The 22,520-nt window shown below is 43.4% G+C and overlaps 1 protein-coding gene across 3 annotated transcripts in view; it reads right to left on the minus strand.

Moving 5' to 3' along the window:
* SLC2A12 (solute carrier family 2 member 12) overlaps positions 1-22,520 on the minus strand; it is a 56,897-nt gene that overhangs the window by 28,705 nt on the left and 5,672 nt on the right. For 2 of the 3 annotated variants that reach the window (XM_040627813.1, XM_040627812.1), the window contains exon 2: positions 8,291-9,622. In XM_040627813.1, the coding sequence (XP_040483747.1) occupies positions 8,291-9,622 (1,332 nt within the window). Of the gene's footprint in view, positions 1-6,575; positions 7,454-8,290; positions 9,623-22,520 lie in introns of those variants that run through there. The other variant, XM_040627814.1, reaches the window with a different exon arrangement.

A 22,520-nucleotide genomic window follows, 5' to 3' on the forward strand; every position in this document is an offset into this window, starting at 1 on the left:
TAGTCATGAGATGGAAGAGGAGGCTCATTAATTAATTCATGCACATAGGAACGTTTGGATTTTGAAAAGCCCTCATCATTGTGAAAACAATAGCCACAGACATTTTTCTACGTTACAGTGGCTATCTTAAGGAGGGCTGGGTTTCTATGCAAATATCACCTTGGATGAACTCATGAGAGAATAATCGCATGCCTTGGGTTTGGGCTCCCCTGTGCTTTACTTTCGAAGCATGAGGAGCAGAGAACTCTCCATGTGGCTCCATGTCCTCATAGTGTCAAGAATCTTGGGCTCTACCCTTAAGTTTGAACCATGATGGACAAATATTCGGCTATTAAAAGGAGCTAAGAGATGATAGGGGCACCCCAGAAACACAGTGAAGGGTAAAGTTAAGATTTTGAACATATTTTAAAGTGAAAATGAGGTATGGAAAGTCAAATATTTAATAAAGTTCTCTAATAAAAGCAATGGAGTCTCTATCCTGATTTCATTCGATGGAGGAGTTTCTGTATTAGTTACTGGAAAATGGAAGGCACAGGCTCTTAACCTCTTCAGGCCATGGAACTTCAGCAAGCTGGTGAAGACTATGGATTCCTTTGAATAACATTTTAAATGCATAAAATAAAATATGTAAGATTACTTGGTGCCAACCAAATTCATGGCCCCTCCTGAATTTAGATTCTAGGGCAACCCTATTATTTTACAATTAGAAAACAGAGGACCAGAAAGTAAAATGATGTAGGGCATATGCTTTAACCTAAAAATAGAAACACTTTTTTTTTGGCTGAAGAAACTATGTTGTGATCTAATACAATTAAGGAATGTTCGTTCTAAGCCAACCCGTATTTAAGAAGGTTTAATAAAAATGGCTTTAGTCCTGCTTTCAATTTTACCTTAGAAAAACAAGGACTTTTCCCTTTATACCACTGTTTATGCAAAGGATTTGCGTCTGTTACAAGCAATAAACGCTCTAAATGAAATACCTGGGCAATAATCACATCAGGTTAATAAGTTTTATAATGCATTCACGATCTGGTATGAAAACCTTGCATCTAATAAAAACCTTCTTTAAACTCCAACTGGCTTCTGCGGTTTATACCAACGCACTAGAATACAATTTTGGTGATTGAACTGGAATTCCCAGGATATGTTTTCTTTACAAAAGAAAAACTACAACATAAATACAGACATAAATGACTGACTCTTGGCAAGAAAAACATGGACAATTACCAGATCCCTTCTAAAAACTCTAGGAGAATCAACAGCCCTAAACCACGGGTGTGAAATAATAACTGTTCTCTTCAGAAGGGAAGATTCAGGGTTCTGTCTCAGACGGCATGCCTCCCAGCCTCACATGTGAATACCCAGCTCTTTAGGCTTATTTATTTTACTCAACACGTGCTTATATGGCACTTCTTAGGGCCAGTCCTTAAGGACTTTATTATGAGCTGACTTACTCCTCACAATGCTAAGAGATAACTATTAATTGTATCCACATTTGTAAGTGATAAAAGATGAGGCACAGAGAAGTTCACTAATTTCCCTAAGGTTGCACAGCCGGCAAGTGGCAGAGTTGAGATTCGACTCTGGCCAGTGCCATATTTCAAAGTCCATGCCTTCCCTTTTCTAAAATATCAAACCCATACCTTGTTACCTACATATAACCCAGCTCAGTCCTTGGAACTGCAATTATAAATCGGAGAAACCATGAGCTGAAGGGTCGTTTCTTTTGCCCATACCCAAACCTCCTTCAACCATGAGATTCTTCATCTCAGCAAAAAGAGCTCTGTTCTCCCCACAGCAGGAAAAAGCAGGGGTGTCCGAGACAAAGCCAGATCTACTTTTAGATACTCTGAGTTCGAAATTCCCAAATAACTCCTCACGACTTCACAAAGAAAAGCCCTATTTCTGAGCATGCCAAACTTCCCTACGTCTTATCTTATAGGCAAAACCAGAAAGAGATTTTTGGAACTATGACCAAGTGATGGATTGTTCTGCAAAAAGCCTCGGGCCAGTGACTAGCAGGGACAGAATTTCCAGCTTACGTGGCGCTTGGCCTGCCCTGGAGACAGCTTGACCCATATAAAAAACATACTTTGAGATCTTTCTTATATTTGTATCTCATCTTTAAACGGCTTCTTCCCCAACCTCCCTCTTAGAAACACAAATGTATTCCTTCATGGTTTCCAAACAGACTTACGCAATGCTCACTTAGAGGGGGAGAAGGAAAAAAATATGAGTGGTCATTTCTTCCCTCAAAGAGCTTATTCTAATAACTATATTTGGTCAATAAACCAAAACAATAACACACAGAAGCAATACACGTCATCATTTAGGACTAATTCGTGTTATCACACCCACTGTGACTTCTGCTCCCACCGTAGGCGACAACATCCCAAACACTTGTATCAGTTCACGGGACACTCACTACACCTGTGAGATCGAACAAGCATTGTTATGCCCAATTCATAGATGAGAAACAGCTTCAGAGATGATTGATAAGTTAAAGATCACACGGCCAGTAGGCAGAATAGCTGGAATCGGAAGAACCCGGCCTTTCTGATTTTAAATTCAGGCTCTTTGTCGCCCAGACCTGAACTATGCTACACTAGAAATACTTCGTAGTTCATAGAAATAGAGACCTCGAAGAAACAGGGTGCATTCATACAGGAGATTAAGACTTTCACTAAGTTTTAAAGATAGGAGGGGTTCGGGCCGAGTAGAAGGGAAGGAAAAGGGCCTCCAGGGCCTGTGTCTCTGGAGCGGGCTGTGGAGCACGGGAGACAGAGCAGCGCAGGGAGGGCTGCACGTGGGCAGGGGGCGTCCCTCAGCTCTCAGCCCATGAGGCGTCTGTATGTACTTCTGCGTGAGTGGTGGACCCAGAGCACCAAGCCACTGACTACAAGGTAAATGGTGTCCCCCAAGTTGTGCAGGCACCCAGACAGAGCTGGGTAAGATGATGGCGGGCCCTGAAAATCACAACATCTTTCCCTCAGAGAGGAGTCAGACGGTAGTAGAAAGAGGATGGAATGAGGCTCCAGAGGCCTGGGGTTCTAGTCCTAAATCTGTGTGACCTCCACCTCTTGGACTTCTTTCTCTTCTACAAAAGTAATATGGTGGGCTAGATCATTTCTCATCTTCACTTCATCTTGAAAGGTATTTGACTTCTCTGATTTCGTAGAAAGTAGGAAGCCATGGAAGATTCGTGATCCGTGCTGACATGAGCAACACGGTAATAAAGGTGCCCTCCTATGAAGGATGGGTAGGCGTGGGAAGAGTCTGCAGCCTAAGAGAACTACAGGAAAGGTCTTCCAGGAATCTAGACATGAGCTCATAAGGGGTGGACTGGGATGGCAGAAACAGGAAGGAAAAGATAAACACAGGAGCCATTTGTGAGGGGAAATGCAAGAGCGTTTGGTCATTGACTGGATTGAGAAAAGGCCCCAGAGCTCAGATTGAATGACAGCATGGGACGTTCCCCTGGCATAAGGGAGAAAAGAATTCAGCATTGGGCTTCTTGCATTGGGCTGATAGTGAAGCATAAAAGTGGAAAAATCCAGTACTCATTAGGAGAAAAGGAACTAGAAGCCATATGACACGATAGAACTAGAGATAAATGAGAGTCATCAGCTCAAGGGAGATCATGAACACCCCTGAGAAAATAAATGTGGAAGCTTTTCCAATGCATTAGCAGAAGAGTGGTTTTTGGTTTTATAGCTAAAGAAACAAAAGCCAAGAGACATTAATTTAATGACCTCATCTCTTTTCAGAAATAGATGGAATGGAAGCTAGTCATACAGTTTAACAATTAATGTTTTAATTAAAAGAAATAAATATCTATCACAGCATTTGATGAGAGCATTCAGGGCCCTTGACCTTCTGGAATTTTTTTTTTCATATTCATATCTATTCTTTCTGCGCCCAGAGTTTATTACCCTGGCGGTTCTGTACTGTGTCCATTTAGCAGAGCTGGAACTATGTTTTCCAGAGTTCCCTCCCCTGTATAGTTTTCAGTAAGGGCTGGCCTGAAGATAAACTTGCAGGAGACTTGGAAGGCCAGAGTGACTCATCAGCCCTGTGCTGGGTCCTAGACATCACTGCAGTTTGTCACGTTGCTGTGACCTGCTGCCTCTCCTTGCTGGTCTGGAGAAGCAGCCAGTGCGTGGGTCCCCTCCTCCACCTCTCCTACTACTAGACCAGGCCCACAGTGAGGGCTCTATAGAGAAGGACACCTGTTTTCTGAATGTGGCCAGTGTCATCAGTGTTGATGTGGTGAGAGACAGATGCGGGCTCCAATCGCTTTTCACAGATTCCAGTTTGCCCTGGCTTTGAGTCCAGCTTTTCTTCCCCGGCCCTGCTGACCTGCAGAGACTGCAGGCCACAGCCAGATGCGGAGACAACAGGCTTCCACAGGCTTCTTCACCAGCTTCTCTTTGTGGCCCCGATGAGTGACTTTCTCCTTTTCCTCTCACCGTCGCCTTTGCTTTCTCAGTGTCTTCCACAACTGTGTGAAGTGCAACCCTTGTAAGAAATTCCTTGTCCCCTATCCCTCACTGTGGTTCCACTTCCCTGATAGAATTGCTCACACTGCCTTATTATCCAGGCCTTTCTATACCCAGCCTCCCTTTAATTGATAGTACTTTGTGCTTTTCACTTATTCTCAAGGGACCATTGGCTATCAGAAAAGGGTGATGAAATTTTAAAATGCATCTTAATATTTTTAAAGAGTCATCATGATAGACTGAGGACCAATATGAAAGCACTGGCTACAGGGAGATTTGGGAATACTATCTATTGGCTTCTGACACCTGACCCTGGAAGCCTCCATAGCACCCAAAACTACCCAGTTGCTAAGTGAGAGAGAAACAAACTCCCACCTTATTTCAGCCACTGTTATTTTGGTCTCTGTTATGGCTGAGTTTGAATTCTAACCAAATACACATTAAACATTATCTTAATCACATTCAGTTATTCAAGTAAGAGCACATCAAGACTTATCATTATCCTCCCTCTGTTATCCTGTAGCTCAGCCTTATAAATGGACATGCTTGCTTACTGAGCAGAGCTTCAGAAAAAGAGAGACTGTCTCTCTATCTTGCATAAAATGCAGAGTGACCCATTTAATAGCTTTCTGTGATGGACAGTGATCTACTATTTCCATTCATTCTTACTTCTAATGTATCTTCATGGCAGACTAAATTGAAAGGAATTGACATTTATTTACAAGACCAACACTGGACTATCTTTTCTTGTCTTGGACTAGGCATTACCACTGAATTTCAGAAGACCAGAGGTATTTTCAATTATTTGAGAAAGTCACTTAGCCTGTCTGAAATATAGTGCCACCATTTATAAAATTTGGTGAATACTCTTTCTTCACAGGCTTGTCGTGAAGGTAAAATGAAATACTCCAAAGTATGTAAAGCCTTCCTATTACGTATTTGACATTATTGGTGTCAATGAATATTAGTAAAATCTAAAGCCCTAATTACATTTTGAAAGAATTAGTATAGAATACTCTTCAAAGAATCCTAAAAGGCAAGTAACAAACAGCCCCCAATAATTTCTTTCAAAATCAAACTAAGTTTCCTGAAATGGGGAATTCTTGCTCTAATACAATAACGTATCAGATGATATGCTAGTGACTGCGAATGGGCTGCGTTTTTCGAAGTTACCCAAAAACTAAAGAGAGAAGGGTAGTATGAGCCGGGGAAAACTCTGACCATGAATAGGGGGGTTCTAGGAGTTTAAGATTAACATCTCGGATATAATATGTGCCATGTCACAATCTCTGTTAACCTGAAAGTTTCTCTGACTTAAAACAAAGAAAGCATCCTTTTCTTTTTGCTAAGCTTTCCTTAGATTCTTAGTTGATTCTTGATATTTCAAAAGATTAGATCAAAAAAATTGATGTGAAAAATATTTTTAGCTTTATGTGACTCCATAGGAAAAAAAAAGATGTTGGCAAAAGAAATCAGTGAGGACAATATGTTTATCGTATGAACAAAACTGACTGTACTTATTAATATAGAAAAGTTCGCAAAGAAGGTTAAGTTGTTCCTTGGTACAAAATAACACTTGTATCTTGCTATTCTGGTGGACTTTAGAATCTCTAAAAATAAAAGTAGAAGATGCTTTCTCAAATGTCATTAGCTTTACATATAAGAGTAACCATGTAAGTATTTTCTGGACAATTCATATGTTGAAGTCCTAATTACCAATGTGATATTTGGAGGTAGGGCCTGTAGGAGGTAATTAAGTCATCAGGTAGAGCCCTCTGATGGGATTAGTGCCCTTATGAGAAGAGACATAATAAAGCCACCTAGCTCTCTCTCTCTCCATTCCTCCGCCATGTGAGGACACACTAAGAAAGTGGTGACCATCTGCAAACCAGGAGGGGGGTGCTCACCAACCACCAAATCTGCCAGCACCTTGATTTTGGACTTGCCAACCTCTAGCCTGTGAGTAAGAAATCTTTGTTGTCTAAGACATCCGGCCTTTGGTGATATGTTATAGTAACCCACACTAAGACAAATGTCTCCCAGGTACACACCCAAGATGATTGAATCCTGAAATAATAGTAGAAACCTGTTTCTAGGAAACTGTTTATTAATAATATTTACCATTGTTAAGTCTTAACAAGGAGGGCCAGGGTTCAGAAACAAGTCAGAGAGATCAGAGGCTGATGGTATTGTAGTCCTTACTCTACCTGTCCATCCACAGTTTTTTATAAGCAAATCTGTCTACTCCTAGTGCCAGAGGAAAGGCCAGCTCTGGTCATCCACAGTTTGGACCATGTGGCCTAGAGGTGTCCCTGAACAACCACTTATGACTCTGCATAGCAAAGAGCAGTCAATCAGATTCCTTCTCTCATTCTGTAAGTTGAAAGAGTCAATACCCAGAGACTGATCTCACTTAGAAGTGGGAGTAGACTGCACGGTAAGGAAACAGAGCTGCAGTAGAGGCCATAACAGCCATCTGCAAAGCCAGTTATTCGTGAATTGAGATTAAGCAGGCCAAACCTGCTGGTTGCTGACCAGAAAGAAGCAGACACAGGAAATATAGCTCAGTTAATTCAGACATAATCTTCTTGAAGACAGGGACAGTGTCTGTCTTGTTCATTACTGTTTCCCCAACATCTAGCATAGCTCTTTGTTATTGAAAAAAATGGCCACTTGATGCATATCACCTGAATGAATAGCTAATGACTTAACAGTAGATCACCAAAGCAAGCCTAAAGTGACTTTTTTTTCTAGAAACACTGTTAGTTCCTGGCACCAGAAAACTAAATTTGTCCACGAGATTCCTTCTCCTTCAACATAACTCATGTCTTCTCATGTTCCAAGCTCCACTACGTCCTTTTATTTGAGCACATTTGTTTGGTCCTTGATCCTTGTAAACAACAACAAGACTTTGTGTGAGAGAGGAAGGAAGAAACGGAGCCGGGGAGAGCAGTCTGAGAGAGAGAGAGAATGAGAGAGAGGTGTAAGAGTTGAGGCTGGGAGAGAGACTACACTTTACTTCCCTAAAGAGAGATTTAGACTGGGTGAGAAGCTGAAAGACATGGAACTGCAACAAACAACCTGTTCTAGAAACCTCTAGAAAGTTTGCTCAAGAGAAGTATTTAAGCTTCGTCCTTGGAGTAGACTAGCTATATAAAATAAGACAACTATATAAAATAAGCTATCTCCCTGTAAATTGTTTATATTGTATTGAATGGGAGTAACTTGACTCCCATTTTCCTGCTTAATGTGTAAAGTGCTCAGGGATGTAACTCGGATGATAAAATATATGGTACTTAAAGGAATAATCCACCCTCCTTCCCAACTCATCACTTCCTGTTCTTCATTATTACTGAATGCCTCCACTAGTGTGTCTTTAAGAAAATCTAAATGCTTGATTTTTTTTCTTCCATTTATGAAGAAGTCAAGAATGATATGGAAGAGAATGTTATCCCAGTAAACTGCTTTCATAAAACAATGTGTTCTCTTGGGCAAAACATATCTTTCGAGGTCTGGTTTATCCCCAATCAATCGCTGTTAAATTATCCTCATGTGACAGATAATGGAAAACTAATCCTTCTGTTGAATACCAGCCCTGCACATTTCAGAAAGGAAGTATGAGCTAAGCATACTTTCCACATTAGTAGAAACATCAGGTGGCCAGTATTATCCCATCTTACTTCTAGTAGTTTTATGTAAAAAGTACCACAGCCATAAGATGCTCTGATGGTCAAAAGCAGTATGTTAACATTCATAAGGGCAAAGGAAGGAATAAAAAATAAAATACTTACTTGGTCCTAGACCAATTGAAAAAGCAGCAACATAAACAAGCAAGCTGGCTAAGGAAAGCCATTTCAAGAAAGCTGGGACGTCTGCAGGGTCTGTGACTATCTGGTATTCAGCTTGGCTCAGTCCAGCATTTGGTAAGGTCGTCACCCCTCTCTTATCCATGTCATTTTTCGTGGGCATTAAGGAGTTTCTGGTGTTGGCAGTGATCCCCTTAAAGCGCTCTCTGAGAGTGTCATCACTGACTGACAGGTTTCCTGGCCCATAAAACACAGACTCATCCAATGACTGGTTGATGGGGCTATGGCTTCTGCAGATATTGGTGAAGTTCATGGGGATGTTGAGATTCACGATGCCCATGGTCACCAGTGAAGCTGCCATCACTGAGGAGCCAACACAGAGGAAGGTTTTGCTCCCAACGTGGTCCACAAGAAGAGTGGCAGGGATGGTGCTGATGACCTTGACAACTCCGACCCCCGTGGAGGCAAGGCTGGCTGCCTCATTGCTTTGGAAGCCAACAGACTTCAAAACAGTTGATGCATAGAATAATATGTTTGGCTGACCGGTGACTTGGACAAAAAATACCAGTGTCAGGCCTATCATTACCCGGGTCCTCATGTTGTCCTTTGATCGAAACAGATCCCCAAAACTGTACTGATATTCATCTTTCAGGGAAGATTTTATCCCAGTGAGCTCCTCCGTTGTGTCCGAGATGGCTCTCAACCTTCTGAGAACCTTGCTAGCAGCTTCCTCGTGTCCTTTCATCACCAGAAACCGGGGACTTGGAGGAAGAAAATACATTGCAATTGCTTGCAAAACTCCCAAGGGAATAACAAGACCAAACATGTATTTCCAGCCCTGGGAAACATTAGCAAACGCGTAATTTGAAATGTAGGCGAAAAGTATGCCAATGACAATCATCAGCTCATTCAGGGACACAAGAAGACCTCTTCTGTGTTGTGGAGCGATCTCTGCGATGTAAACGCACGTGGCAATTGAAGAGAGCGAAATGGAAACCCCTATAGCAATGCGGCCTACGATGAGAACCGCGTAAGATAGACTGAGTATCAAGATTAGGCTTCCGAGTCCAAGGAGGCAGGATGACAAGATGATGGCAGACCTTCTTCCATACCTGTCAATCAGGACCCCTCCAGTGAGGGACGCCAGCAAGGCCCCGATGAGGAGGGAGCTCACAACCATTTCCTGCTCGTGGCAGGTTAGGGCTAATAAGGTTCTTATCTGAAGAAGGGCCCCAGAGATGAGCCCAAGTTCATAACCCACTAGGAGGCCGCTGACAGCAGCAGTGACAGATGACAGGAGAGTAAACATGCCGCAACCTACGGGCAGAGAGAAGAGACAGAGAGGTCAGTTCTGCACTGTTATATAAATAACTTTATGTCTGAATGGAGACTTAACCTTGTATAAGTAAGTTTTTCAGAGCCCTGACTATAAGCACACACATAAATATAGTAAAGTAATATATTAACAAAAATGATTAGATGTAAAAGGAAATATCCTGTTTCTTTCATTTTTGGGAGGAGAGGGTGGAGACATGGAGGAAGTCACTTCCTTTTATTTGTGATGCTGATGTTGTTTTTAGTTACTAGCAGACAGCTATGCGAGATAAGCAGATGACAGATGATGAAGACTGAACAAACAAGAACACTGTTTAGTTCCTGCTTTGGCGTTGGATCCGAAATTCAGACAGCCGGGTTCCTCGGGTCCCGCTGCAGGCTGTTCTCTAAGGGCAAACCTTTGAGGCAGAGTAGAGAGGGCAGAAGTCTCAAGAAGTGCTACAGGCTTCCCCTTGTGTAGCCTGGGCTGAAATGAAGCACAGCCTCCAGGAACACTGCCCTCATATGTCCTTGGCCACATCCGGCCACAGTTGGCTCTTGCTGAAACCTATGAGGGTATTGGGTGTGTGTGTGTCTGTGTGTCAGTGTGCTCATGTGTGCCTTAACAAAGTTAAGGTTGTACCAGATGGAAGGAAGAAAGAAATGGAAGCAGGGGAGGGACATCCCACCAACATCCATTACTTGCTCCGAGGAAGGAGGCAGGGGAATGGAATGTGGGGGGAAGAAGAACAAAAGAGACTTCATATTGTTTTATTATTTTAATGTGAAAAACTGAGGAAAAATAGCAAAATGTTAACAGTCATTAATTTTCAGAAGTAGGTATGTGGACGTTTTTGTATATTTGTAACTTGTCAAAACAGAAAAGAAACAAAACAAAAACTAATCAAGGGAAGAGCATTGCAGGCACAGGAAACAATAGTTTGCAAGGTGTGACACAGGAAAGCATGTATTTGGAACTGCTGGACAGCCAGTACATCATATGTGGGACGCATCAGCTTGGAGAGCTGAATAGGATCCACTAAATTTGGATAGAGATAGAGGGGACACTTCAAACAGGGCCCTGCAAGTCAGTGACAACTTTTTATGGTTTTCCGAGTCTAAAGGGGTCAATGCACACTAAACGGTATGGGGGCACTGACACCAAGTTTCTTGCTGCTGGGTGCAGACTGGTTCTTCCAGGAGCAAGACTGATATCAGGGAGGAGTATGTTGCCTTAGAGTTAACAAGAGATATTGGTAGCTTAGACTTGCATGTTCAGAGTAGACCTGGAGACAAAGAGACAGATTCAAGGGAATTTGGAGGTAATAACGACTACACTTGTTCATGAATTGGAATTAGAAGGTGAAGAGGTGGGTCAGAACCCTAGATGGCTCCATGGTTTGAGCCATTGGTTGGGTGATTTCACAATGTCCAATACCCTGTTTACGGGCCTATATATTGTTCAGGGCAATATACTTACTGAAGGAGGCCTGAGAAGAGAACTGGTTATGACTGAGGGTAAAAGGAGGAGTAGAAATCAGAAGTTCTGTTTTATATTTACTGAAATGTTTTAGTTGTTTTATCTATAAGAACTTCAGTTAAAAATGTCAATTCAGACTAATATACAGATTTGAAGCTTAAAAGGTAAGTCAAGGTTGGAGATACGTTTTTGGGATTCAGCAGCATGTATCTAGGATTTAAAGTCATGGGAATGAATGAGATCACTTAGGGAGATCAACAGAGGAACAGGAGAAACAGGAATAGGACTGGGGCCTAGGGAATGCCAACATTTAAAAGAGGAGACAACAGCAAGGAGATGGAGAAGAAAAGAACTGAGATGTGTATAGAATGGACTAGAAATGTGTGTGGACACACATTCATCACAGGCTAAGCGAGGGCTATTTAACCCTACCATTGCAGGGGGTTAAAAAATGCTGTTCAGCTCTAGGAAAAGAAGCAGATCAAATAAAGTTGGTCTGAATCTCTTCCCATCAGAAATAGCCAAGGCATTTTCCATCTCCAGAATCCTGGGACATAGGTGACTTCAAAAAATAAATCTAAAAAGGATTAAATAGTTAGATGGAGGAACAAATAAAAATGCAATAATCCACAGTAATATAAAATTAATTCATGAGCACAGTGAACACAAACCATTAAATTGAAATTAAATCAGTAATTTATCTAGCTAATCAGAAAGCAAATATTTAGTACCAGTACATGGCAGACATTTTCCTAGGTACTGGAAGGCATATCTGTAGCAATGAAAGAAACCAGATGTAGTTACGTAGTTGTCCCCCAAGAAACTTAATATTCTGGTGATATCTCTATTATCTATCATTTATTATGCACTGCTGTAATTTTTAATTGCAAAATTACTTCAAAGTACTCTCTTATACTCATTCATGTCCTAAATTTCCACAGATTTTCCCCCATTGTGATCTTAAATCCTCATCTCTCTCTCTCTCTCTCTCTCTCTCTCTCTCTCACACACACACACACACACACACTCACCAAATGTGGTAGAGCAACATATTTCTCCACCCCAAGGAGAATCAGGTCAAATCCTCACATTTGGATAAGGATATTGTATTGCTTCGTATCGTTACTTATCGTTTTATCTATGTTGGGCATATTGATTAGCTTCTATGTGCTTTGGCAATTGGTCTCTGATACTCAGATTAAAGAAATGAGGGTCATTGGAGAATGAAACACTAATAAGGCCGACTGTGGGAGGCACCCCAGGAGGGGATTTTGAGTGACACAGGGCAGCATGAGGATACTGAGTCAAGGACATGGCGGAACAGACTCCGGAACTGCTTGAGTAGCACAAGATTGTCCTTGGCACCTTGCCCTTCTCCTTCCCCTTCCTTGTTTTCCCTCTTTATTAGGTGGGAAATAGGGCTGCCCTACCAAAAAAAAAAAAAAAAAGACCTCCTGAGGTACAAGAGTCCCTTCCTTTGATGCTCTATCACCCTACTTCAGACAGAGTCTGAGGTGGTGAGGTGAGGAGCAGTGGCTGTGAGGGGTGGGGCAAGTCACAAAGCCTGCTTCTTATATTGTGGGGGAAATGCTCCTGACGGGAGAGGGATCCAGTTTCTTTGTCCATTTTCTGGACTTAGCTTCACATGCCTTGTTCTTTTAGTCAGGGTTCACGGGACACCGACAAATTGGGATGTGTGTAAAGGGTCTGGAAACCATCCCAGTTTGTCAATGTCCCTCTGGAGACCCAGCCGCTACCACTGCATATAATTCTTCAGAAATATAATAAAATTATTTCCATATGAATTACTAAAAATTCTTTTTATAAAATTACAAGTTCTAAAAAAATGTTGTATATCACATATCTATCTATCTATCTGTCATCTGTCTAGGGGGTGGCCTTGAAAAGCTTAAAAAGGTGCACAAGATATTCTATGAGCCTATTCCTACATCAGGGGGCCTACCAACATGGGTTATATGCCACAGAATTAAGCTGAGGTCTGAACTATCTGTATCTTATTTGAAGAGTTTATCTTCCCTGTGATATTCTTGACCAAAACACATTTCTCTCATCTCGGTGTTGCTACTTATTACTGCTGACGTTCCTGTACAGTCTTCATGATGCCCACTTGCCCACAGTAGCCTGTGGAAGGTCAGTCCCTAGGGCCCCGGGACTACAGCCCCGTGACACTGTAGGACTTCCACCACAGGACAATTTCCTGGTGCTATTTTAGCCTATAAAAACAATGAAGAGAGACATAAAAAGTGGGGTTTTTTTTCTGTCTACGTTTTGGTTGATGATGATAAAAGCAAGGCATTATCCTACAGAAGCCAAAAGGGAGAAAGAACTTCTCCAAGAAATCTGGCCACGAACAGGAAGAACGAGCGCGTGGCTGGAAAGTGGGGTTTATGTTTGCCTAAACACAGATGGGAGAGTTTGGGCAGCTCGCTGGGTCCAGAAGAAGCAGCCAGAGCTAGAGGAGAGGGTAGGATGAGGAATTACAACGGGTGTTTTTCAAAGAACATCCAGCCCTAAAGTCAAACACTTCGCACTTCACTTTCTTGGTGAAATTTAGCATTTCCACCCGTTTTTGCTCATGGCCTTGCTTCACAGGGCCCCTTTCTTCACATTCATCTTCTCCAAGGGGCCACAGAGACTTCTCCGGCTTTTGCAGATGTCATGAAGCCACTTGCAACTGGTGCCCGCAGGCCCTTGGGTCATGCCTCCCTCTGTGTCTTGCTGCTTGGCTGCAAGCCCAGCAGTGAACCTTCTGGTGCAATGATGATTCTATAACAAGGTAAGAAAGTAAGACGGCTCATGGGAGATGCAGTCATGAGCAAGGGGCTTCACGTGAACGCCCTGAGACCCACATGGAGGACGCAGAAGGCAGGAGCCCCGCGGGCTGGGCGAGGCCACAATGGCTGCATTGTCGGCCACTCGTGGTGACTCACAGGAAGCCACGCTGTAACTGGCTGGCACACGAGACGCTCAATTTTCCATAATATTTGAGTTTCTGCCTACTCTCTGCTTTCCTTCCTTCCCCATATGCCTGCTACAGCCTAAGCACATCACGGACACACAGTGAACACCTGCCGGCTCACTAAACCCCGCAGCACGCGGCAGAGCATGTGCACGCACGTTCTTGTGGCGGGCAGCCAGGGGATTAGACAGCGTGGGCCCATGAGAATGCTTCAGAAATTTCCCCCTCCTTCATGTTATGCTCAAGAAAAACTTGCAGTGGTCCCCAGATGGCCTTGCAGGTGTGGCTACCACCTTTCTTCACTCCTCCTCCCTGAGTATCTTTTATCCCAACTCATCTTTCAAGAGTCATTTCAAGCGCCACCTCCCCCAGGAAGGCCACCTTGCTCTGCTTTATTCTGCAGCCTCACCCTTAACCCCTCGGTGCTCCTCCTGCCCAAAGAATGTGTTTCTAGGGCACCTGTCATCTTTCAAGGTGCTCATTTATTTACCCATTTGTCTTCTCCTACTAAACTGAAAGTCCTTAAAGCCAAGAACTCTGCTTTCTTTCTATCTGTATTCTCATCTATGGTCGTTGGCACAAGGTCAATGCTCAATGAATGTTTGTTGAGTGATTGAATAAAAGAATGAATGATAGCACTCCAGAATACGGATCCCTGGTCCTCTCCTGCCCAAGGTTCTGTCAGTAGACTAAGATGAATATATCGTATTATGCAACAGTCAGCATATACAACCTCATATTTACATAAATGCTTAGCATTTGAGCAGCATAGTATTAGCGTTTCCATAAAGCTTCCAGCACTATTATTAGCCTGGTCATTTAGCACCGCCGAAGAGACCATACATTGTTTCATTACCACGTGTACATTTATACTTTATGAAGCACCCGCCCCGTGTGCGGACTTGTTCTCTAGATGTTCAGACTGCAGCAGCCCCATTGGGGACTCAGGTTTCCAGGCTGCACAGCGGTCTCCAGGCACCAGGTCTTCAGCCCATTCCTACCCCTTGCTGTTTCTGGAAAATGCCACTCACTTTCCTGGACTTGAGCTCCTCTTCAGCTGTTCCCCCTCACGGCATGTCTCCCCGAACTTCAGAGCCTAGGGAAATCTGAGTCATCTCTGAAGATACAGTTTGAGACTCCCCTTCTCTACAAAACCTTTCCAGATGGCCTCTCTTCAGTTAGCATTGATTGCTTTTCTCTCCCTTGCCTTTCCTTCCGTGACTTCACAGCACCCTGGATTATATTTAGTTAAGCCTGTCACCTGCCTTAGATCGGGGGCACCTTGAGAGTAGGAGTGTCACCATCAAGGGACCCACACGGGGCCTGACACGAGCGCTCAGTACAGACTATCGGATGTTGCGTGAAGGAGCGCCGGCGTAGCCAGAGAGCTCCCCCAGACCCATGGAGGGTTGACGTGTGCTGTTCCACCAGCTGCCAAAGGTCCCAGGTGCTGCCTCTTGGCCCTAGACCATGTGCGGGGCCCCCTTCCGTGGTAAATCCTGGGCATTAGCCTTCATCTCAGCACTCTCCCCCTCCTCAGCCCCCTAACCCTCTTCAGAATACAATGAAACTCAGCCTCCCGCTACACCTGCTATTGTTTGACTTTGCTTTCTTTTTCATTTGTCAAATCTTGGGTTTGATTCAGTAGTGGCTGTACAGACACACTTCCCTGAAACCAATCTTCTCCGACTTCTGTGGGCTGGGCAGGTACCCAGAGGGGACATGGTTTACATGGGCTTATTCGCCCTTCCCTGCCTCTTGCTCTGTTCATTCTCTTCGTCTGCTGATGACATGTAGAGCTTTCCTTCTTTCCTCTCTTCCTTCCTTCCTTCCTTCCTTCCTTCCTTCCTTCCTTCCTTCCTTTCTTTCTTTCTTTCTTTCTTTCTTTCTTTCTTTCTTTCTTTCTTTCTTCTTTCCACTCATTTGTCTTTCGCTTCCCCCCCTTCCTTCCCTCCTTCGGTGTGGGACTTTCACGAGGATAAGTCTGGGCGCTTGCTTCTTCCAAATTCTGCTGCTCCTACCTGAGTCCTTCTATTGAGAAAAGACTTCTAGAATTTGGGGTTTCCCCCCTATTTGTTTAGTAGTCATTATTTATGTGTTCGTTGTATATATTCATCTCATTTCCTATCTCCGTCTTCTTGTCCTTTCTATGTGCACCTAGAAGAGTGTCTCCCATTTATCTTCCACGTCACAGATTTCAGATAATAATTTTGCACCTGCAGCTTTTGTGTCCTCACAGTTATTACAGTTTCACACAGTTCTGTCTACACCTCTGTCCTCGGCCCCGTCTTCACCTCGATTTATTTCCATTGTCAGACATGGTCCTAATCTCTTTTTTCAGAGTCCACTTTTACAAAAATTACAGAGAACAGAAACCAGATGCTTTCCCAAACTTACGCATGTTCCCTTAAAAAAGAAATCTTAAAATGCATCCCTTGCCTTTGTTTTTAAAATGGACTTGCCAATGGCCAGATTTGCAGTCTTCTCTTTACCCAGCCCCCAGATCAGTTATGATATTTTTGGCTGCAAGAAACCAAAACCTAAAAAACAAGGGTTTAAAACATTGTGGCATTTACTGTTTAATTAGCGAGAAGACCAAGTTGAGTTTGGTGTCTCCAAGGATTCACACTCTATCCATCCTTCTGTTCCCGCCTCCTCAGAGGGTTGGCTTTTGTCCCTGATTTGTCACCATATGTGCAAGGTGGCTGCCGCAGCTCCAGGCATAAAATTCTCTCACAACCAAATTCAAAGGCAGGTGACAATGGAAGAAGACGTGGGACAAGGCCTTTTTCCTTTTATCAGGGAGGGAACTTTCCAGAAGCACCATGGAAGATGATGGGTTTCAGGATATGCTACCCCTAAAACATGGTACCTTAGCTTACTGACTATGTTAAGCTGAAAGAGTTTGAGAAAATGGCAGAAGCAGGAGGGTCCCTCTGACCTTCCCCCTGCCCTTCTCTTCTGAAGCAGGTAACAAACCCTCACATGAGAGGGGCCCTCTCTACACCCAGAGGAAGGGAGCAATCTTTTCTCTGAAGACACAGAGAGGCCACGAAGGATTCGAACAAACAGGCGTTGCAAAGCCTCCCCTAGTTTCCTACATTTACCTCGGACAGCTTGACCTGCCATATTGCTCCGTGGCTGTCCACTCTTCATCAAACCCAGCATACAAACGCTCAGGCTTAGCCATTTCTTACAGTCTCTGTTTCCTGGCGAAGGCTCCGTGTCACGTAGAACGTACATGAAACACATGTGAATGCTTTTCTCCTCTAATCTGTCTTTGCCAGTTTAATTTTCAGACCCAGCTAAAGACTCACCCTAATGTCTCCTTGGCCAGACCCAGTGGGTTTCATGGTCCATCTTGGCAAGAGAGACTGAGACATGAGTGTCTGAATATTTTAGTTCCACAGATAGGAAAGGCAGAAAATGAGAAGGGAGTTAGAGCAGCTGTTGGGTTTTCAGTGGCTGACACACCTCATTCTAGCCACCGGGTGCAGCTGGGAGCTCGTCTTAGCTGGGCCAGGAGGAGCAACTGACATGTGCAGCTGATGAGGGAGCAGACGGCCAGCAGAGGGCAATGCACAGGCTGACACCCGCACCCCCCCACCAGGTGGGATCTGTGTGACGTTCCTCAGGAGCACCGGGCTGCCCTAAGACTAAGGGAAGGGAAAAAAAAAAAACAAAACCAAAAACAAATGGTTAACGAATAGAGATCACAGTCCAAAAAGACAGGAGCCTCTCTCAGTTTACGAACTGTCTTAGTGATTAACAAGAAAAATGCATTCTTATCAATAACCTAACTTCCAGAAGGAAACCCCCACTGTCTTCATGTCAATGCTTTACTAGAGAGAAAAACCACCTTAATCTGACAATGGCAAGGCCTCCAGTATCTTCTAGGTCCTTTTCAGCATAAAAAAGTTCTTTTGAAAACCTCCTTTTCCTTACTTCTCCTAACTCCCAAGTATATAATAGGTCACCCCTCACAATCCTGGTGCGGCAGCTCTTTCTGCCCATGGGTCCTGCCCCCGTGCTTGAATAAAACCACCTTTTTGCACAAAGACTTCTCAAGAATTCTTTCTTGGCTGTCGGCTCTGGACCTCACCAACACTCAAAACGACACCACAGCTGCTGGCCAAATTTCTGATGTCTGGAAATTATTTTTCTGGTGTGACTCCACTGGACTGAGGAAGGAATTTTTTTGCTTCCATTTTTTGGACCCCTGACTAGGAATAAGAGATATGATTCCTGCATGATTTAAAGGAGCCTGTAGTTCTTTGCTTGTCAAAACCAGGACCTGCCAAACTACAGCTTCTGGAAGGCACCATTCCAGGGGCTCATCCGGCCTTTGTCCTTTCCTAACACTGATCTCTTGTTCTGGAATGCAATGAGCTGTCTTTCCTACCTGCCCAGAGTTGCTGACATCCTGAAAACTGTAGCCCCTGAGAGAGAAAGAGAAGTAATGGTAACAGGATGGTTGAGAAGATGGGACTGTGAAGCAAAACTTCAACCCTCTGCCAGTGCGGCTCCAGGGGTCTGTGGAGATGACTTCCTTTCAGCTGGCTCCTGAAAATTCTCTCAATTAGGGATACCCAGTGGGAGGATGTGCACAGCTAAAATTTTACTGCCTTTTATGCATTAGGCCCATGTTTGCATCTTATTTAGGGTTAAATGCTAACTCACTGATGAATATAGATGGCTTTCATGCTTTTGTCATGTTGCCTCTCTTTCCATGTTTTAACGGATATTTTCAATAGACAAGTAAGGGGCGGGGAGTGAATGTGCAGAACAAACCAGCAACCACGTCATCTAGAGACCTCTGAGGTTTCCTGGACGGGGCTCTCAGTGTGTGTGAGCTGTGGTGAGCTACGGACATTCGAGAATTAACAAAGTCTTTACAAAGGATCCTCATCCCATCAATGATTAGTGAACGTTGGAAAACAATAGTAATATACATCTCTGTACTTTAAGATTTCAAACGTATGCAGATATGATGAAAAAAATGTAAAAAAAAATTCAAAGTGCCAGTGATTGCACAGTAACTCTCTATCAGTCTGTATTTTCCAATATATAAATATAAAACTGCGAGGGGTGCCTGGGTGGCTCAGTTGTTAAGCATCTGCCTTTGGCTCAGGGTGTGATCCCAGAGTCCTGGGATCGAGCCCCGCATCGGGGTCCCTGCTGAGAGCCGCTTCTTCCTCTCGCACTCCCCCTGCTTGTGTTCCCTCTCTCACTGTCTCTCTCTGTCAAATAAATAAATAAAATCTTTAAAATAAATAAATAAATAGATAAATAACAAACTGCAAAGAGTATGATGTGAGGATTTAAAGTTATTGCAGGACGGGCGCCTGGGTAGCGCAGTTGTTAAGTGTCTGCCTTCGGCTCAGGGCGTGATCCTGACATTCCGGGGTCAAGTCCCACATCGGGCTCCTCTGCTGGGAGCCTGCTTCTTCCTCTCCCACTCCCCCTGCTTGTGTTCCCTCTCTCGCTGGCTGTCTCTCTGTCAAATAAATAAATAAAATCTTTAAAAAAAAATTAAAAAAAATAAAGTTGTTGCAGGAGTTGTTAAAGGAGTCTACATATCTGAAAATGACTGTGAATCATCCGTAGTGCATTTAAAATTTTTAAATTAAGGAAATACACTGGGAAGAAACAAATAATATTGTAAAGCCTGTGGATGTAAAACTCTTAGGAAGGGCACTTTATTTACTAAACGTAAATACCTGGATGGTCTCCTGGGTGTTAAGGGAGAGGTGCATGGGGCAAGTTGGTAACATACAAGACTATGGGAAAGAGAGAGAAGAAGAAAAGCCAAGATGTTTCATATAATATAAAGGACAAATTTTGATGTGTGTGTGTGAGAGAAAGACAGACAGACAGAGAGAGCAAGAGAAAGAAAGTTCAAGAAAGAATGGCAAAGAATGCCCAGAAAGAGGAGAAATGCAAGAAAATACCCAGACTTGTTGTCAGGTTGTGGGGGAGGGGTGGGGCTGGGAAGCCACATAAGGAAACAAGAGAGCCACAGGCCACAGGGTTTTACAGAAGTTGGTTTACAAGAAATTCCTTATGGTGGATTTGAGAGGAGACTTTTAAGAATGGGCCCATAGAATATCTAATTGCCCTATAGCTCTCTTCAAATCATAGTAATGATCCACAAAGAGCTCATATGAGTGGGATTTGAGAATGGGAAGGAAAAAAGGCTGTGATCCACATATGGGTTGGAGCAAGGATAAAAGAAAAGACAAGTTGCATGAGGTGAAAGTTAACAATCTGTGGAGACAGGAAGTTCGCCCAAAATAAGGGATACAGTGTGTGTTTGAGGATTGGCAGAGAGGGGCAGAGAGCAAGGAGGCATGTGGATTTAACCTTATAGGGGCTAGAGCTCTGTTTATTGAAATATTAAAAGAATAGTGGCCCCAGGAACTCGCAGGTTTCAACATGCTGGAGAGGCTCTCTAGGGCCCCTAGTTCTGTCCCCACTGTGATCACTTGCAGAGACTGGCTTGGTTTCTCTAAACTGATACGGTCTCTTCCTAAGAATTCTCCCTCTCATGGTACTTAGCACAAAGGTTTCCTGATATGGTCCCTGCTTACATCTTGAGATTCCTTTGTCATCCTCTGGCCCCTGGATGAACTCTGTGCTCTCGTCATACAGAAATATCTGTAGGTCCCCGAATGTACCATTCTCTCTTCTCAAAACTGGCACACAAGCTATTTTCTCAGCTTATAATGCTCTCTGTAAACGCATTGACCTCAGTTACACCTTCTTGATTCAGCTTCGCTCTACTATCTCCCAGAATCCATTAAAAGCTGGCAGAGCTCCCCCCCCCCAGTCCTTAGCAGAGCATCGTTCATCTGGCTACCTTCCTCATCGTGGGTTCCCCCATCTCTTGTCCTTCTCCACCAGCTGGTAATAAGCATCTGCATCGCGTGCATGTCTCTTATTCACCACTGGACGCAGGGTCTAGCATCATGTCTGAGTCTTAGTAGACTTAACATTGGTTAAACAATCATCTTCTAATTACTTAGATTCATATCTTTCTGATGAGTTGGTAAAATCTATAGCCATGGGTAATGTCTTATGTGTCTTTTTTCACTCTGAAGTATCCAGCTCAATAAGTATTGCTGAAGCAGAATGTTCTTTAGTTCAGCTGGACAAACACTTAATTCATTTACCCATTTAACAATGAAGCATGTATATGTGCCGCCACTGTGCTGGGCACAGATGGTGACAGGTCCGTCTGCATAAACAGTGCGAGCAGCACGGTGGTTACCGTGAGCCCTTCGCGGAGAGATTTCCCAGCTTACATCTGGATTTGAAGGCTCAAGACGGTGGTTACTTGTCCCACATGCATGTGATCCCTGATGGAAATACAGAGGAAAGGCAGAGTTCCTACTACTTATGAATTGCCCAGTATTTCCCAAGCCCACAGTACTTGTGGCCAGCTCAGAACTCTGATAGGTACCAGAATATATATTTTATCCAGAAACTTATAACCTGATAGCCAAAGATGTGTTGCATGGAAAATTAGGGAACTAACTAAAATAAAAAACAATAAAGTTCTGAAATGAGTGTAACAGGGACCCCAAATCCCAGATCAGATCCCAGAACAGAGCAGGAAGTAGAGAGAGCAAAACCCTCAGGTGGGCAAAACCCCGGGTTGGATCTTAGGGTACCGAGATTCTGCCACACATTACCCATGCTTCCTGGAGCACGTCCCTTTGCTTCTCTCTGGGAGGGGCCTGGGCTGAATGGTGAAGGTACAGTCAGGAACCAAAGTGCCTGACGAGTTACCAGCTGGCTTGTGACATGTCCCTTAACCTTTCTGTTCCCCAGTGTCCTCATTCCTAAGATATAGATAATAACATTACCTACTTCATAAAGTTGTTATGAGAATCCATGAGCTAGAAAACTGCGTTCGGCATGGTAATGTTTGCTGTTTTTCTCTTAGCCTCAGTTTGCTTATCTGCGAACCGGGGATAATATTACCTCGTTGGCTTGTTGTAAAGATAAGAAGGGATGATAATAAAAGAAGTACTTGACCCACAATCATTATTCAACAAGGATTTGTTTAGTCTGAATCCGTGGGGTAAAATCGCCATAACAAGCAAGTAAAACTTTGAAACAGTCTCCCTTACTGATGGCGCAGGAAGTAAAATGATACCTTGTTTCCAGCATAACAATTATGCCTTTTCATAAATTCTCGAATTCCTTTGTTTTTGGCAGTACCTACATAACTGGGCTTACATCATGAAAAATTCTTCCTGTGATTTTGCCTGGGGCTTTCAACAATTTTGTTTCCCAATGGACTCGAAACATTTCATTAGCTTGGGAATGCTCTCTCACCTTACAAATTGACCTTAATCACAACTTTTCTCTCTATTCGTAAAAGTCTTGCACATCTGAGGCTGATATGCCATTGCGGGCTGGTTTCTAAATGAGCA

The sequence above is a fragment of the Ursus maritimus genome, unplaced genomic scaffold (assembly GCF_017311325.1).
Source record: "Ursus maritimus isolate PB19 unplaced genomic scaffold, ASM1731132v1 scaffold_13, whole genome shotgun sequence".
Taxonomy (NCBI): domain Eukaryota; kingdom Metazoa; phylum Chordata; class Mammalia; order Carnivora; family Ursidae; genus Ursus; species Ursus maritimus.